The 18578-nt window shown below is 40.9% G+C and overlaps 1 protein-coding gene across 2 annotated transcripts in view; it reads right to left on the reverse strand.

Annotated features, from left to right (window-relative positions):
* The window catches only part of pde4a (phosphodiesterase 4A, cAMP-specific), a 51210-nt gene that overhangs the window by 25199 nt on the left and 7433 nt on the right, over positions 1–18578 (reverse strand). Inside the window, exon 2 of one of the 2 annotated variants that reach the window (XM_084925595.1) lies at positions 14966–15031. The exons of the other annotated variant lie outside the window; for it this stretch is intronic. Within the exon in view, the coding sequence (XP_084781721.1) occupies positions 14966–15031 (66 nt within the window). The remainder of the gene's footprint in view (positions 1–14965; positions 15032–18578) is intronic. 2 annotated transcript variants of the gene reach the window in all.

The raw sequence follows: 18578 nt of genomic DNA on the forward strand, positions 1-18578 counted from the left end.
AAATTTGACTGTAGAGTCGTAGTTGTAGGTGTTTTTGCATCTTCTCTGTGTCGTCTAACCTTGGAGAGAATTTGGTGTGAACTCCACTCCTGGAAGATTAACAACTGCCATGAACGTTTCCCACCAGTGAATAATGGAATGACTTTATATTTTTTTGGAATTAGTTTATTAGATCAACCATCATAAAACAAGAAAAATATTTTAAAAGTCTGTCAAAAACTTAAGGTAACTTTCAGAAAGTTACCAAATTAACTTTTTTTATACCCAAATTTGAGGCGGCGCACTGTATTCACTGAGAAATTAATGAAGCATAACATTTAACCACTAAAATTAAGTTAAAAATGACAATTAATTTCTGTTCAGGAATGCAACTAATTAACTGTAATTTAGCATCTTAATTAAAAAAATAGATTTTTTCTGCTTTTTTGCACATTTGAAATGTCATGGATGACAACAATAATTATATTTAAGCATTAAAAATCACAATTTTAACTGGAAAAAGCTTGAACATCCTGGTGAATTAACCATTGTAGGAACGATTACTGATATGGTAATTTAAGGCAGCTGTGATAAAACATTGCATTTTGTGGGGGTATATATATATATATATATATATATATATATATATATTTGGGAACAGTTCACATATTCGTGCGACAGAAACGCCTGTTAATTTTTTATGTCTGTGCTGCAGGTTGTTCTGCTTCTACAGTATAAAGAATCATTAATACAGTTGATGTTTTAGAGGCTCTCATACTGCTGATTGTTTACTAAATCCAATTGTTAATTTCTGCTTGTCTAAGTGGAAAATGTAATCCAAACACTTCCTGTTTTTGGTTGTAGGACTAACCTTTTGTCCCTGTTTGGGATACAAATATTTCAAATTGTGGAAGTCTGTGTGCATGCTGATACAAACCTACATTTGTGTGTGTTTGTGGGTGTGTGTGTGTTTGATTTTGTGTGTGTCAGCAGTGAGAAGACAAAAAGAAGAAAGCTATTCAAACTCTGTGTCACAATTTGAATATATACTGCGCACATACCGAATGAGAGCATAAATGAGTTGACTTGTGAATAGTATCTGTTTTTCCTTCAGCCTTTTTCTGCAACAGCAGCTTCGGGGAAAAAACAAAAAGAACCCAAGCAAAACCTGCTGCATGAATTCAGTGTTCCACCTTTCAACAGGCGGCTTAAAGCCTGAGCACGGCGAAGAACACGCCGAAGATAAGATGCCTCGTCGAGCCATTTCCTTCTCGCCTCTTGCCTTCTGCATTCATTGGTTTACTTTTTCCTCTGAATCTGTCTTGTCCCTCACTTCTCTTCCTGGTGGAGAGAGCAACTACCGTTTGTTTGTGATGCACTCGGGATGGATGGTGGAGCTCATCTTGGAAAGTCACTTATGAAAAGGCCTTGCATACAGCCTGTTTGAACAGTGCCTTTCACAGCCAGACTTTGGGAAAATGTCAAGAATTCAAATTCACTTGACAGTTACTGTTGTAATCTCTGGAGAGCTGATGAAGAGACAATTATTCTATCTCCTTTTAAATACCAAGTCCCAGCTCGATAATAGCTGGTGAAACCTCTCAAAGTGACTCATGCACACCCGTGGTTGTTACACACACGCGCGTGAACACATACTGGCAAAAACACACCCCGATGATACGCTTAAGCGCACACACAGATGAGCGTTAATGCTGAAACTCTTTTGTTTTCAATCAACACTATAAAAAGGCGAACTAGATGCACGCACATACACACACGGACACGCACACATATACGCAGGGTGATTATAAGCCGGGCTGTGGGCAGCTCTTGGTTTCATTATGTGAAAGCTGAGTCCCTGGAGTGTATTGCTGCAGACAATGACATGATGATCAGAGGTTTCGGGGGGAAGGGGGGATTTGTGCCAACAGAGTCACTCCTAGTGGCGATAGCAAACCATCTCTGTCGTGATTAAAGCTGCTGTCTCTCATATAGCTACCTGAATGCTTCCCTCTGTGAATGACTGGGGCTCTGTGACGCACGCCTATGGTTATAGATATGTGTTAACAATGCGGTTTGATTTGCATGACTGAGAGATGTAGTCAGTCAGTGACTTGGAAAATAAAGCTAATTTCCTGCATGCTCACTAACCCTATAACATCAAGCTGCATTGTATTTACACTGAGAAGTCTTATGCACAGGTATTAATGCATCTCTATTTGCTTATTAAATTACAGCTGTGCCTTTTCTTACAAAGAGTCCTTGTGTGCAGAGAGAACCACGAAAATTGGACTGTGCTGCAGCAGCACTTCATTTAGTCTCTTCACTGCATACATTTCTGCAACAAAAGGGGAAGCCTGGTTTCATGTCATTACTACAGCAGGCTTCAAAGGGCTACGGAGCCCTAAGTCAATACAGCGATTAGTTTAATTAAACCTATAAGTCCATATGAGAGCGTAGAGGAGATTTACATACACTCCCTCCATTGAACGTCGCTTGCTATCGATTATTCATTAACAGTCATCACGAGGAAGCCCCTGGCAGGGGCAGCCTGCTGCCATATCAGCGTTTTCCCAACAGTCTGGTTGGTGTCAGCTCTGCTTTCTCCCCATCACACTGTGCACTGCGGTTAATCAGACCTCTCTGAAGGGATGAAGCAACGCTCATCCATTTAAACGACTGTAAAAAAGAAACGATATACTCCAAACCCCGCCCCAACAATCCTTTTTCTTAATTTTCTTCAGCTCAGCGAGTTAATGATTAACCTGTGTGAGTCCGTCAGCCTTTCTCTCTTCAGTCTGTACTCTCAGCCTTGGTGGAGAATGACAGTTATTTCCTGCCCCCGCTTCCTCCTCTCCCAAGCAAGCACAGATGCTTATTTCCACGTGCAATTTCAGCCTCCCCTCCACAACATTCCCCCCTCCACACACGCACCCACCCACCCATGAGCTGTGCCTCACCCAGGCATTTAGCACCTGGCTGATTGCTACCACTGTGGGGGCGGCAGTCAGGCCAGTTGAAGGGAAGAGGAGTGAGGACTTGCAAATTGGGAAAGGCTGCTACTTTTATAGGCTGACCATGTAATCACAGCTGTACTCTTATTGCTGCTGTTGAATCATCAGCGGATCTATCGAGCACATTAGGCCTTTTTATTATGAAGCACTCTCAGGCTAGGGCAAAGCTTTTAGGGCAGCGTGCCCGTAACTGACACATCTCAAATGACATGTCCAGAGCAGGCTTGCCATCTCCGCTTGCCTCAGCTTGCCCTTTGTGTTCTCAGGCAAACACCAGATAAGAAGAGAGATAGAGGCACGCTCATGACTCCTTACATTTTAATGCCAACATTTACAGTACAATGCACAAGAGGCAAGCGCTCTGAAGGGAAAGTGCTGGAGCCAAGCCACATGGACAACAAAAGGGCATTTGGTCACTGGAGCTTCACAGAGCTGGGGTGAGAGTAATGCAATGGCATAGATGGAAAAGGGAAAAAAAGGGCAGGACACAGTAATAATCAGTTAGACAGAGATGCGAGAAGACTGCTTATGGTGCAGTAACTGTCTGGTCAGGAGGCACCCTCTAAAATCCCCCGAATTTCCTGAAATCTGCTAATGTATCATCACTAATTCAATAATTAAATCAAGTCTCCCGTTGTTACAATCATAACGATTTCAGAACTTATAATCAGATATTTAAGCGTCTTGATTCGTTGTGACCTGGTAGCTGAACGCTCATTAAACTCATCAAATTATGTTTGTTAAGAAACATTGCCACCTTATTAGCATACCAGCCAGCATCCATTCATGCTGATTTAAATCTTTCCAGAAATCTCATTCCTTATCCAGCTAAAAAAAAACAAACAACCCATCTGCATTCAGAAGGCATTATTGAGTCTTTTCATCCATGCATCAGAGATGAGTCACAGAAATTTTCTACAATAAAAATCAAAACAGTGCTAACCCCTGATGAAAAATCAGATCCACTTCAGCCCCTACCCCCACGCTTTCACTTTTCAAGAGTTCCACATTTCACCAGTAATGCTGGACTCCACATTGTGAGAAAAACCACACTCATTACATGGCGCCCTATGACCAAAAGTAAACCAGATAAGTAAATTTCAGCATGACTGAATGGTTGTTTGCTGCTACTTTTCAACAGCTTTGGTTTCTACTTGAAGCTCTTGTTAAAGGTTTTAAGTCGGCTGCTGTCACGATCCTGTTGCTTAGATCAGCATAATTACTGAATTGAGGGTTTTTATTACATTGACTTGTCTGTCACCTTGCACGTGTGCCAGTCATGGTGAAAATGTATGAGCAAGCAAATAAGGGTCAAGTCATACAGGCCTATGCTGGTCAACCTGACAACCACTGGTCATGAGGGAAAAAGAAAAAAGATTAATATTTCCCAACTGATTGCGAGTGGTTGCTGGAAGTTGGCAATGCTATAGCCCCATTTGAAGGCAAATAATCTCCATTTCCAGCTTGCGTGCATTTCAAAGTTACAGCTAGCATACACCTGGAAACGCTGTCAAACAGTCGGGTTTGACAGTGACTGATTGGATGAAGCTGTTAGAGGCAGATAAGTTATACCAGGCAGCCTATCAATCCTATAAAACCTGAGTAATTAGTAATTGTTCTTTCTTTTTACCACTAGTTCATTCATTGTAAGCTAAAATTGACCAAACATACACACTTTAGCATGCACCATGTTAACTGCCATTTTGCATATCTAAACAAATATAATTGTGCTAGCATTAAAGTAGCAATAAAGCAGTAAATTGTCCAATTTAAGAGACTAGATTAGATAGTTATGCAGAGTGAAGGAGTTCTATATATTGATAACATAATGTTTAGAATTTTTTAAATATATCATACAAATATTTGACATATTATTAGTGGAAAACATAATAATTACCAACTCAAGAATCATTAATTAATCAGCGTGTTTGCAAGATAATAATAGATTAGATTAGACACTGGAGTATTTAAAGCACTCTTGAGTTTAAATTCACAATAATTTAATATTATCAAACTTCTACTTCTTGTATAATACTCATATTTGATGACTGTTGCATTTTACCTTACCACACGCAGAGTGTTCTGTGCATGAGTTTTTACATCAAGTCTGAAATTTTGTGTGTATTTTGTGTGTTCTCTGTTTGGGTTTTAGCGTCTGACCGTTTTGGGGTTTTTTTTATGCCGACATTCTTGGCTTCGGACATAATGAAAGACAGAAAAAAAACACCTGTGGCCTTCTGATAGGAGATGTTTTGTAAGGGGAGAGAGATAGTTGAGGCTTACAGGTCAGAGTGACCCACTAATGGTGGTAAACAGAGGGCTGGGACGTTTCTATTTCTCTAAGCTGAACACATGCAAAGGATGAGATCATGAGTGGAATTTTACAGAGAAGGATGGGTTAGTAAACCACTTGCTGTAACAGCGAGAGCCCCCAAGAGCCCAAAAGAGATGTAATCTGAAGTTTCGTCTGCAGTAGTTTATGCATATATTAGCAACAGTCTGAGAGTTTAGCTTAGTGAGTAAATTTGCATTCAGTTTTTCACACAGCAGTATGTTGCTAAAAGGCTTTGTCCTTTTAAGCAACAATAGCATTACCTAAAATTACCCTAAAGAAAGACAACTAAAGTTCAGTTTTTGATGCCTAAACCAAGAAAAGGTTCCTCCATGAATTAAATGTTCTGCTAATATTAACCCTACCATACTGGTCACATCAGCTGTATATCTTCCAGAGGCATGTGATGCCTTTGCACATCTCATATTTTCTAATTGTATTATGTATTTCTGTTCACATTCAAAATTATAGATCAAATAGCTTTTGGACATAATTTAACAGTGCATAATTTAGCAGCTTTATTTAGACAGAATTAAGTTCAAGGTTAAGGGCAACAAAATTTTGGGAAGCAACATTAGCTAGTAGCAATGTATGGAAGCTGGAACACTGGAAGCCTTGCCGGGTATACTGACTTCTTTGAGACTAGGATTAATGCTTGGAGCATCCACTGCGATGTGTGAAAATTCATTCTCAGCAGTGAGGAATGTTTTCACTGACAACCATCAGGCACACCATGCACATAATGCGTAATTTATGGTAATGCAGTTGTGTCCATTTGCGTATGTATTTCCCTACAAACAGCATATGGAGAGGTGTTTTCACCCTGTTGTCTAAAATCCCAGCCGCACATTGCTGGATGTGAATGCCACTGTGTGTCACTGGATTGCTGTCTGGTTGATTAGTGTTGCTAGAGGGGAGTGACAGCAGAGTTCATCAGGATTGGCAGAAGTGCAGATAAATCAAAGATCAAAAAATATGATATGAAAGCCACAGACAGCAGCTGCAGTTGAGTCTTTTTATTGTTTTTAAACAATTTCGCTTCAGCTCTTCGTACGTTGTAACTTCGCTCTTCTTCTTCGACTGGCTGACAGGCGAACAACAACAGAAGGAAGAGTAGCCCACAGACCGGTTTTACCACATACTTTGTACACCGCCTCCATCAACAGCAGACACTCTCTGCAGGTAGACAGGTCTTTCATAGACTGCCAGAGGACTTGCAACACACTACCACTGCTGAACTGTAATTTCAGCACAGGGCAGAACATGTTTGAGAGAAACCTCAAATGCAAATGCCTTCTCAGGGCTTGCTGTGTGCCAGGAAAGGTGGGACCCAAATACAGGACTCACTGAGAACAATGTAAAAATTAAAAAACTGCTTTATTGCTGAAGACTCACAAAAAATGTAAGAAAACTAAGCCAGGAACAAACCATCTCTGGAGAAGTATCACCAGGAGAAAACACGAGCAGGAACACACACAGCTAGAGGGGAGACAACGTGACAGAACAGAGGGAGACTGAGGACATGAATACACACACAGGACAATGAGAGGATCGACAACAGGTGGGACACAGCTGGAACAAATCAGGGGTAACTAGACAAATGAGATTAAATAGACTGCAACACACAGTGAATGAGAGACTATCAAAATAAGACAGGAAGTAATGAACACAGAGACCCAGACTATGAGACACAAACTTGACACAGAGATGAGAAGCTAGAAGGACGAGGTCCTCGAGTGATCTCACTCTGAGGCACATTGCATCCAGAACTTTTAAATGGTGAGTTTAAGAAACAGTTCTGTGATCATTCTAGCTCAAACTGAGGAGTCTGTGGTAAGAATTTTTAGTGTTTTTTGGATCAAAACATAAGGGGTTAAGCATCTTAATTGTACTATCAGCAATCTTTTTTTAGTGTTAACGACATTTTTTTATCCTAAAAAGCAGGCAGCAGGTCTCTAACCCTGTTCAAAATCCAGACCCCTTGTTAAAACTGGATGCCCAGGTCTTACAGGTCTGGGTTTGCTTCCTTAGTAACATGTCACTAGCAGTAATTAATGGCAGATGCAGTCCTCTTATGTGAAGTTGGTGCTTTAGGCTTATTATTATTGATGTGCAGGAGTCAATAGAAGCAATTGGTTAGTGAAATGTGCTAAGCTAGGGAGCTTGTTGCTCCTTGTTGGTGCAGGAGAGAGGCGTTGAGGTACTTGGATTGTCGCACTCATTAATATCAATATTGATATTGCAATCCATTAACACATTGTCACTCAAAAGGTGTTTAATGCATGAAAATACTATATACTGAACTTCTAAGCTATAAACAGCATGTTTATTTTTGTGCTTGGTTGGTATCTCTGTTTTGTTTTGTTTTTTTTACAGTACAGTGGCTCTCATCTCGTTCAACCCTGCCATGTCTGCTGTCCACTCCCTCGGTAGTCTATCCCACCCGTCCAGCTCTATTCTGCTGTGGTCAGATCAGAGAGCCAAAGATTACAGCAGATTATCCTGCCCACAGGATCGCAACCCAACTCCAGGCGGCCGAACACAGAGCTGGCTTCAGCCTCTGAAAGTGCGCACAACACAGGCCTTTCAAGAAGAACCCAGAGGGACTGGCCGCAATCACACACCTGGCAAATGCCACAGGAAAGGGATTTATTTTATGAGCTACACTAGACAGGATAATCAGCATTTATTCCGCAAAGCAACAGGCCCTTCACTTTGTGAAAGGACAGCCACTGCCTGCCCTCTTAATCTATTAATGCACTGTACAAAATTAATTCCACTGGGATTGAGGGGTTCACGTACAAAGCTTTGAGTATTTTCTTTCACCTGAGGAATCTGGGTTCTGCTGCTCTGTGGGTTGCCTTACACTTTGTATTCTTCGAAACCCACCAGAGGCATCTGTCACTTTACATCAGCAGATCTCTGAACTCCTGAAAACTCACAGGAGTCTCCCGTCTCCAGGTGGAGACTAGCCCATTTTGTTGCCTTCCGCTTGAGAATTTGTGACACAGACAACAGCACAACACACAAAATCAGAAAATATGCTTCATGTAGTGGCCCTCCTTTGCTCAGTGTACACATTAATTTGATTTGAAACTATGAAGTTATTCTGCCTCTCTGCTTTAATATCAGGACATTAACATAAACATCAGATTAAAAATATTGGAACTGTATCCTAACTGTATATCAAAATGAAACTCCATATTTCAGGGTACAGGAAGTCATTTAATAGGTTATTATTATATTTGCTATTTGGTTGTGAGTTTTGACGCCATGTGCTGCCAGGCCTGTACTGTGGCCATCTTCACTTCTTGCTTGTTTTGTGGCCTTCCTGCCTTCAGTCTGTCATCAGAAACTGAAACACATGCTTGGTTGGACCGGGGTCAGATTAATGACTTAGCCAGTCAGTGGTATTTGACTATTTGGACATCAATATCGCTCCTTCACTTCTCTGTATGTTTAGATTGAATTTCTGCTCTGATGTCCTGGGGGTCTTTGTATGCAACGAGCTAGACGAAGTCAGCCAAAAGACCATTAAAGCATAACGCTTCATGCTGACAGTAAAAATAGCAGTCTCTTATGCAGAGTAAAATCAAAGAAAGCAAAAAACAGTGTTCTTACTGCACAATATAGATAACTGCTGTTTTTCTGATGTCTTCAGCATACATTACCGCGTAACTGAGGGCAAGAGGGTTATCACCGATTGACCAAACAGCTCTTTGTTACTTATAAGTGCCTCGTCCTATTGATATCCTTTCTCACTCTGGTTGTGTGCACAATGAATAATTACAACAGAGTTTTGTACACCCAGCTCAACCAAGTCTCCTGACTTGTCCTCCTTTCTTCACTCCTCATCCTCCGTCCTCCACGGAGATCCCTACCCTTTCATATGCAAATCCCTTCTGAGATCCCAGAGGCTGTTAGGTGTGGAAGGTAAGTATTTTTTGAATCCCACTCTGCAGCTCTGTTTCTAACATTTTAATTTCCGAATATCGGGGCGGGGAACCATAGCGGTTCGCTTAATGAGGATTGTTCCATTTAGCAAGCTCCGTGTATGTTCGTGTAACGAAGCTCCGCTTTACTTCCGCTCCTCTCTGCTGTTGTAGAGACTGAAGCTGAGCTAAACAGATGGATCAGCTGACGAGGAGAACCATCCTGAGAGATGACAGATGGTGAGACGTGTTCATTTGGTGTCCTGTTTAGTTTCCCGCTACTGAAAATCCAGATGAATTGGGAGCTGTGAGAGCAACTCCTCGACAGGAAGAGAAACTGGTGTGTACGCAACAGCGAGAGCAATAAATTGATATTGATTCACTTTTGATGTTTAATGGAGTTTCTCAAAGGAGAGACGTGAGCAGTGGGGGGTGTGATTCGCAGAAGGAATGGGGGTCAGCAAGATAAAAGCAGTTTCTAGCAGACTATGGCGTAATGAACTAGATTTTAATTGCACTGACCAGCGTTCCTCGAAAGTGGAAGAGTGCTTTTACAAGGCGCAATTAGTGAACATTATAGAGCACAGATCAAAAGAAAAGACGAGCTTGAAATGCGATAGGGCTGGACTGTGGAAAGTAGTGATATCACTAGCGTCTGTACTATACCACCAAATCCATAAACCTCCCTCCCCATTCTTTTGCCCCCCTCCTTCCTCCCCAACAAGCCCACACAAGGAGTGGTATTTTTAGCACATCACCCTATCTCTGAGATGGAGCGCACAACTCCCTCTCTGCAGGCTGGGGCTGCTGGGGCTGGTGGGCCTCTTTTATTTTAATCCAGACTGGAGAGAGATGAAGAGAATGAGAGAAGAGTGTGAGTCATCCAGTGCTACCTTTGTGTCACTCTGTCTATGTTCTTCCCCACCATCTCACTATCCTCCATCTGTGTTTTTGCTCACTTCCACTGATCGCTAATCTATCTATCTATCTATCTATCTATCTATCTATCTATCTATCTATCTATCTATCTATCTATCTATCTATCTATCTATCTATCTATCTATCTATCTATCTGAATTTCATGATCTAAAAATTTCCATATCATTTCTGTAAATTCAAATGCTGTCACCACGAATTCAGTCTCGAAATGAGCTGCACACTCATAACCAGTCTTGGCATCCAATTCGTCATACATATTCCAAAGCACGAAGATGGTTGGCTGTATATTACCCTGGAATGATGGATAATTACCAATATAATTTGGTGCGAAAACAAATGCCGAGCAGGGGTTCAGCTGAGTGTGAAAGCGTACAAGGTTGATTTGAACACCCGGTGAAATGGCCCATTTAGCTTGATGCTCTGAATTGTCCTTTAGTGCATTTGTGGTGTGGCTGAGCAAAAGCGTGCGCACCGAAGAACTGCTTCCCTCTTTCGTGTGTTGCCTTTCACGTTAAATCCAACTGCAGTGCTAAAGGCAGCTGATTTTTAAGAAAATAATCAAAGCACATCATCTCAGATCTTAAAAAACGAAAGTTGAGTGGCAGAAAAATCCCAAACATTGAGCTGACACCGTGCAGACCTTAACATAACTGTTTGTCATGTGACATCTTTCATAGTCATTTGACCCATTTTAAATATAACAGCATAAAGTCATGCTAGCAGCTCTGAGAAGTGCAGAATTGCTTTGAACTCAAAATGAATGTCACCATGCTAACATGCTCATGACAACACGGGTAGAAATGTGTTTTTTTTCCCTTTCTAATGTCCACTGCCTTCTCTTAGAGTACAGGGCATGCTAACATTTGGAAATGAGCACAGCTGAGAGTAAATGGGAACGCCATTAGACTTTTTAAAATGTAAGTTATTTTGTAAAAGCTGAACTTCTGATCTCGCTAGAGCTAAGACGATGAAAAGTTTGGATAGCAAAGCCATTACAATTCAACTTCTAGGTATCAAAATTTAATTTATTGTCAAAGTATTGCACTCTAATGAATTCTGTAAACTTCTAGACCAAATTCAACAACCATCCATCAACTAGATGTTGCAACCAACTGATGCATTTCTAGAATAATGCACCTACCATGGTAGAAATATCCAATATTAATCAATGGTGCTTTAAGTTATTCTGATGATACTACATGAAGTCTATTTATATTTTAAGATTATAGCCTCAAAATATAAATAATATCTCAGCTAAACTACATCCCCATAGATAGAAGACGCTCTATACTTCATGGGGGCAGTAAAAGAAAAGCTGTGAAACAATTATAGTACTTTAATAATTACAATAATAAGAAATAGGCAGTACCTGTGAGAATCATCTTAGTAAGAGAACAATAAGGAAATCAACGTGATTATCCTAAATAGCAGTAAGATATCATTAGTGAGAAGAAGGCAGCCTTATCTGCGTGGATTAATTTGTTCTGAAACTGCATCAGGGCCACTGCCATGCAGCCTGGCAGTGAATGCGACATGCTTGTCTGATGAGTCAATCTGTCTGTCAGTTTTGTTCTGATGTCATTCACTGCCCTCTTGTCCTTCTTCTTCTCCCTTTTTTTGAGCACAAGCACTGCAGTATTAAACTTGTGTTCCCCAATTCAAATGTGCCCTTTCCACTTTTCCTTCTTTTCCCTACATCAAGTCACGCTTAAAGTTTTCAGCCACCGTCTAACTTTGTCCCATCAAGACCTGACCAAAAGTCCTGTCCACTCACCCATAACCCATCTGTTACCTAAATATGGTCATAGGTGCCTGACAGGAATACTGCATTGATAATGAAAAATAAAATCTGACAAACAACAATAAAACAGTGTGGGAACATCTCATCTCTCAGGCCTGTTTCCAATGGATGAAGGATGATGCAAATAATCTGACATGTCTTGTCGTAATCCTGAAGCGTCAGAGTCGCTGTCACTTTTGCTGGGCAATCGAATCCATCTACGGTAATTCTGCACACTCCCCAGCCACTTTGCCGGCTTTGACCCTCTGTTTGCCTTCAAAACCACCTTAATTCTTCATGGCATAGATTAAACAAGGTGCTGGAAACATTCCTCAGAGATTGGCATCCTTATTAACATGAGAGAATCACATAGTTGCTGCATACAGCAAACTCTTTGATATGTTCAAGAAATCTTTGGCACATTATCCTGCTGGAAGCTTAGAGGATGTGTACACTGTGCTCATAAAGGGATGGACATGGTCAGCAATAATACTTAGGTAGGCTGTGGTATTTAAACTTACTTGGTAGTAAGGGCCCCAAAGTGAGCCAAGAAAATATCCCCCACATCATAGCACCACCACCATCAGTCTGAACCTTTGATGCAAAGCAGGATAGATCCATGCTTTCATGTTGTTTACACCAAATTCTGACTCTACCAACTAAGTGCCGCTGCAGAAGTTGAGGCTCATCAGATCAGGCAGGATTTTTTCCAGTCTTCTATTGTCCAGTCTTGGCAAGCGAGTGAGAGTTGTTGCTGACAGGAGCAGGACCCTATGTGGTTTTCTGCTGCTGTAACCCATCAGCTCTAAGGTTCTATGTATTGTGCATTCAAAGATCCTCTTCTCCATACTTTGGTTGTAACGAGTGGGTATATTATTCATTAGAAAGTTATTGCTGCCTTCCTGTCAGCTCAAAGCTCCTCTGGCCTCTGGCATCAACAAGGCATGTCCTCCAAGAGAACAGGATATAGCTCTTTTCCGTACAATTTTCTGTAAACCCTAGCGACAGCCGTATCCCACTTGATAAGCAGTTAAATGGGTCTATCTAATGTGGCCAGTGGCCAGTAAGTATATATTTACTGGTAGTTTTGCTTCTTTTCTTCTAATACAAATTCCAAGTAGCACTGGCAGCTGGTAGGTGGACCAGCTGATATTAATCTCATACAATTTTTAAACAGACTCACTGATGTTGTTGATTATCTTTAACTAGACACCATTTTACTGCTGGAACTCTTGGAAATCCACTTCGCCTCCAACAGGGGACTGGAGCTAGTTATTTGTTTGTTTTTACTCTGATGCCAGAACCACTGGCTGCAGCAACTTCTCATTTTCCCACGATTTTACATGACAAATGGTGCAGTCACTGAAAATGGGCCATTAGTCTTGTTATTTAGCCTCTAGGGGCAGCTGCCAATGTTCTGGGGTTTACGGTGTAGCCAGTTGATATCAGAATAACTGATATCTGAGCCAGGCTACTGTTTGCAGTCTCCATATGAATACAGATTAATTTTACAAAATTGTTGTCAGATGAGACTCAGCAGTTTCACGACTATATCGGTGCGCTCCTCTTTTGCTCTCCACTATTTTAACCAATGAAGCCTTTAACCACTCGGACTCAGAGATGGAAACCACGAACCAACCAAATAATCTTGTGAAATACCTTCACATTCTGCATTTTCACACATACATACACATTTGTAGATGTATTTCAGTTATCTCCATATTTACCTCTAATATGAATGCAAAGAAGCATTGCTCCTGCTGTATTTTTTCCCTTATCACCTTCTCCATTTGTCTTTTTCTTTCACCGACCACTGATGAATGGGCCCTTATGATGAGTCTTAAAGGTGCTGAAGATGTTAATAGTGTTATGTTCTCTTCTAATGGGAAAAAAGCAGGAGATGAGTAACATATATTTATCAGCAGAGAAATGAGTGAACCTGGGGAGCCAAGTGCCCCCTGACTGATGGCAAAATGATGGAGGAAGAAGCTGCGACTGAGTAATGAGGCCTGAGTGGCGTGATAGAAAAAGCAGTCACAGACTGGCAGACCGTTCCAAAACGTCAGAGTTGGGGAATATGGGCTGTGAGACTCTGCAGTATGTCCAAACAGAATGGATGTCTCCCACTCTGCGAGTCCCCAGACACTTTCCGTCTCACAAAAGCATTCACACGAGCACATGCTCGCACACAGACTTGCAGCCACAATCGTTGTGCCAGTGTGGCTTTCTGTCTGCCTTTCACATACCAGGATTCAACAAAAGCAATGCACAGGCCTCGTGCGCCACGGTTAAGCATTACTTTTCCACTGGCAGCACCAGACAGGCCTTGCCATGTGCCATGTGGAAACTGCTGGAAAAGGCCGGAAAGCTTGGAAACCAAATCAAAGTTTCGTGACGGTGCGACGTCTTGAACACATCTTTAGGAGATGCACCATGCCCTGCAGGGTGTGAAGTGAGGACATTACACACATACTCACACGTCTTTCACATTATCTCTCTGTTTCTGTCCTCCAATACACACATACAATCGCACACTCCACACTGATGCACAACCAGATGCTCTTGGACTAGTGCGCAGAAGCAGCCACATTCAATATCTTCCTTATACATATTGAAAAACAGAATGGAAGTTCAATAAAACACTGGGAGCTGAGGCTGGTCTGGTTTAATGTCATTACACTGACAGCTGGAGGCTTCAATCCCCCCCCCCCATTTATATCACCCTGAGAAAGAAAGACCGGCATTCATGAGCACAGCATCAGTGGCTTAAGAAACTCCGCCCGTGAGTAGCAAGGGACACGACCAATCGCAGACAGGTCTTGCATCAAATCTGGTGTGACAAAATACACAATTGCCATTGTTCTGTGAAGACAGCAGCTCTCTGCCTTGAGGCGACTTTTGTTGTGATTTGGCGCTATATAAATAAAATTGAATTGAATTGAATTGAATCCCCTAGACACATGTGCGCCTCCTTGTTTGCCACATTTACCTTCTGTTCCTTTCCAGTCTTCTTATCTTCACACCTTCCCCGTAGCATGGGCTTCTAACGTCCCACCTGTGTGACGCAAAGGAACGGACTGTGATCTGTGAACACCAGGGCACCCTCCTCTCCCACGCAAAACCAACACATTTCTCTGATTGGATTCAGCTGATTTTAGCTGTCTGTCTGTGACTTCAGACTCTGTTGATGCAAAATATGTGAGGATTAGGTAGTCTCGCTAAGGGACACTGGGAAACTTTTAGCCGTGCACTGTCAGTTCTGTGGATTGCACCAGAAATCTTTCAAGCTTTTTTCTGGGGAAAAAAACCCCCCAACAACACAAATGAGAAGCTTAGGGGAGGGAAAACTTGCATTGAATGAGAGAAAACTCAGTTCTGTTCTTCTTTATGGAAACCCCTCATAAGAAAACCCCCAAATCACATAAGTAATCACACAATAATCCCTTGACGCACAAACAAACAGAGAGAGAGAGAGGCTGAGACAGGATCGCTGAGGAAGAGAGAGAGAACTCGGACTATACTGCTGCTAATTACTCTGGCTTTGTTAGGGGTAAAATACACGTCCCAGCCTGCGTCACCATCATTAGGAAACACCATTCAGGCACAGTGTACTGTATGATGGATGATATATATATATATATATATATATATATATATGCTCTCCATCACGTCACCTTGAACTGAAAAGTAGCATCAGATGAAAATACCCCGAGCCCTCAAGCCATGTGTGTGTGTGTGTTTTCTCTCCCTTTCTGCCCTCCAACAACCTGAATGTTGTTGCTTTTTAATGTGCGAACACATTTGCTCACACTTGATCTAGCAGGGGTCAGGAGCTGGAACTGCAGCTCTTTTTCTAACTGAGAAAACCGAGTTGTGCATCTGCCTACCACACCTTCAGTCAGCTATAAATCATAAGCTGCTTCATGCATTATGTAAAATGCACAAGTGTTCCCACAAACCTTGTTGCAGCTCCACAGATGTTTTTTTCCCCCTGTGTACACATATATTCCTCACACAAACCTATTGTATGTGTTTTAATTCTATATGTTGCTGAATCTTTCCCTGTTAGCAGCAATAAAAGACAGAAAAAAAAACAATTTTACCTTGACCTTGAGAAGAAGCAGCATAACAATGTGTTCTTAAGCCCCAGCTGGCGTTGCCATATCTGCAGTATTGTAAAGTGAAAAGTGCAGGCTATTGTTGATACTCTGGCCAGGCACTGTGAGTCATTATAACATATAATGGGCAGTGACAGTCATTTGGCATTGAGCATTCTGACAAACTAAAGATATTAAATTAAGAGAAATTTAAATTATTAAATGAATCTGAAAATATCCTGCTTTATTTGAGGAATGATTTGTTCATTTGCAGGCTTGGAGCATTCTCTTTCAAAAACTGTCTCGCTGCTTGTTTCTTACTCTGTAATAAGGCTACAGCACAAGGTTATTTTTGTTAGTTCCTCTTCATTTGTAAGCCCTGGTTCAGTGTTCGCTGCGTGTACAGCACTGTGGAAAATGCTTGAGCTACCACTCATTTCTTTATATTCTCCTGAGGAAGTTAAAAACATGTGCACATTTATTGAAACATACATGAAAAGACAGTGTATAAGGCAAATGCTGAGTACAATTCTAATAATCTTGAATGTTGATTTTTGGGACCATATTTATTTTTCCACACAGTCTGGACCCTCTTAGGGGAGCTTTCCTGTCATTTCTTTAAGTAGTCTTCAGGAATAGCTCTCCAGGCTTCATGAAGTACATTCAAAGCTCTTCTTTGGATGTTGGCTGCCTTTTGTTCTGTTCTCTGGTTTAATAATGTTGAGGTTCGGGCTCTGGGGAGGCCAATCTCTGACTGATTGTGTTCCATTGTGTGTTTTTTCTTTCCAGGTATGCTTTTACTGTGTTGGCAGTTTGTTCGGGATCATTTCATGCTGAAAAATAAAGCCGCTGCCAATCAGATGCTTTCTACATGGTATTGCATGGTGGATCAAAACTTAACGGTACTTTTCTCCATTCATAGTTCCATAAATTTTCTCATGATCCCCAACACCACTGGCTGAAATTCTGACGAGGGTTCAGCAAAAAGCAGATGGACCAACTGAAGGTCCAGATCCATCTATCAGGTTTGTTTCACATCTTAGCTGGATTTTTTTCTATTTCTTTTGCCACTTCTTCTTTGGTGTCCTCCACTTGTCCAGTTACCTCAGATTTTATTAAGGATTCATTGCACACAATGCTGAGATAAGCCACATTTCCAGCTGATACCTACCAGTATATCAAAAATACTATTTTATGCCTGTCAAATTATGTTATCATCTGCATCTTTTATAGCTTTAGCTAAAGAAATTGGAGCAAAGGATGTATTTTGTGACAGGCTGCTTGGAACAAAGTGCCTAAAGATACAATTTAAAATTGGCTCCTTGCTAAGTTGTCTGTTATCAACACTGGTTCATCTCTTGAGTTATAAGGCTTTTTATGCTTGAACAACTCATAGGTCAAAGTTAAATAGTTCAACAAATAAACATAAAAAAATAAAATTTCTCTGAAAGTGATTAGATGGATGAGAACTGGACTGAAAATGAGTAAAAAAGCACCCAATGTGCAAAGAAAAGCTTTGAAAGACCTCTAAAAACCACTTTAAATACCACTTCACAAGAAAGTCTGGCCCTTGGGAAGCAAAATATGAAGAAATGACAGGTGGCTCAAAACTTTTGCACAATACTTTCAGTTTAAATTTAACGGTGGTTTTGCTTTTTCACATGGAACTACTTTCTTCTGCTCTATATGTTCTTTGACTGTTAAAATAACAAATTATCATTTCACCTTGAAAAAATTGTGCGTTTTATATTTAACTACTACCCAAAAACACTCAAATATGTTTTAAAAACTTGATCATTCTTTGAGACTACTGTTAGAAATTATAAAAAAAATAATTAGTGGTGGGTGGTTTTTTTTGTCAAGTGTCATTCCTGCAGGGGACGACCTAATCAGAGCAATCTTTGTAATCGCCTATTTCCAAGGTGCACATAGAAAAACATCGATGTTAAAGAGGTTAAAGCCTTAGTAACACTTGGGTCATGGATCTGGATTATTCTTCTGAATCTGATTTGAATGAGGTGATAGCTTTTGTGTATCAGTTACTGTTGCACCTCCTCCCTATGCGTGTGGCGTGTGTGGAGTGATGAGGTTGAATCAGCCTTACAATATAAAGAGATGTGATTCATTTTCTTTTTATCTCTTTTTCTCTTTTTGTAAAATCTCAAAGACTATTCAAGTTTTTTAAGTACATTTGCTACTTTTTTACTTGATAATTTGTAGCTATAATATTACCACCATCACCACCCACCTCGGCTTTCTAAATTAGCACACTATGAAAGATTTTTACTGGCATATTTAGCAAGCTCTCATGCTGTTATATTTTTCATAGCAACTGGATATTATTTACTGTTGTTTTCAGCATTTTTCCAATCAAGCTCACACAGTAATAGTGCTGCTGAGTCAGACTGGGAATGGGCAAAAACAATCTATTTCCTGCTGTATTTCTGTCCCAGGCGCTCTATATCTGTCAATAATAATAATGATATACAGTCAACACCTACGAGT

Source organism: Perissodus microlepis, chromosome 4 (genome assembly GCF_051167445.1).
Source record: "Perissodus microlepis isolate ML-2025 ecotype Zambia chromosome 4, ASM5116744v1, whole genome shotgun sequence".
Classification (NCBI taxonomy): Eukaryota; Metazoa; Chordata; class Actinopteri; order Cichliformes; family Cichlidae; genus Perissodus; species Perissodus microlepis.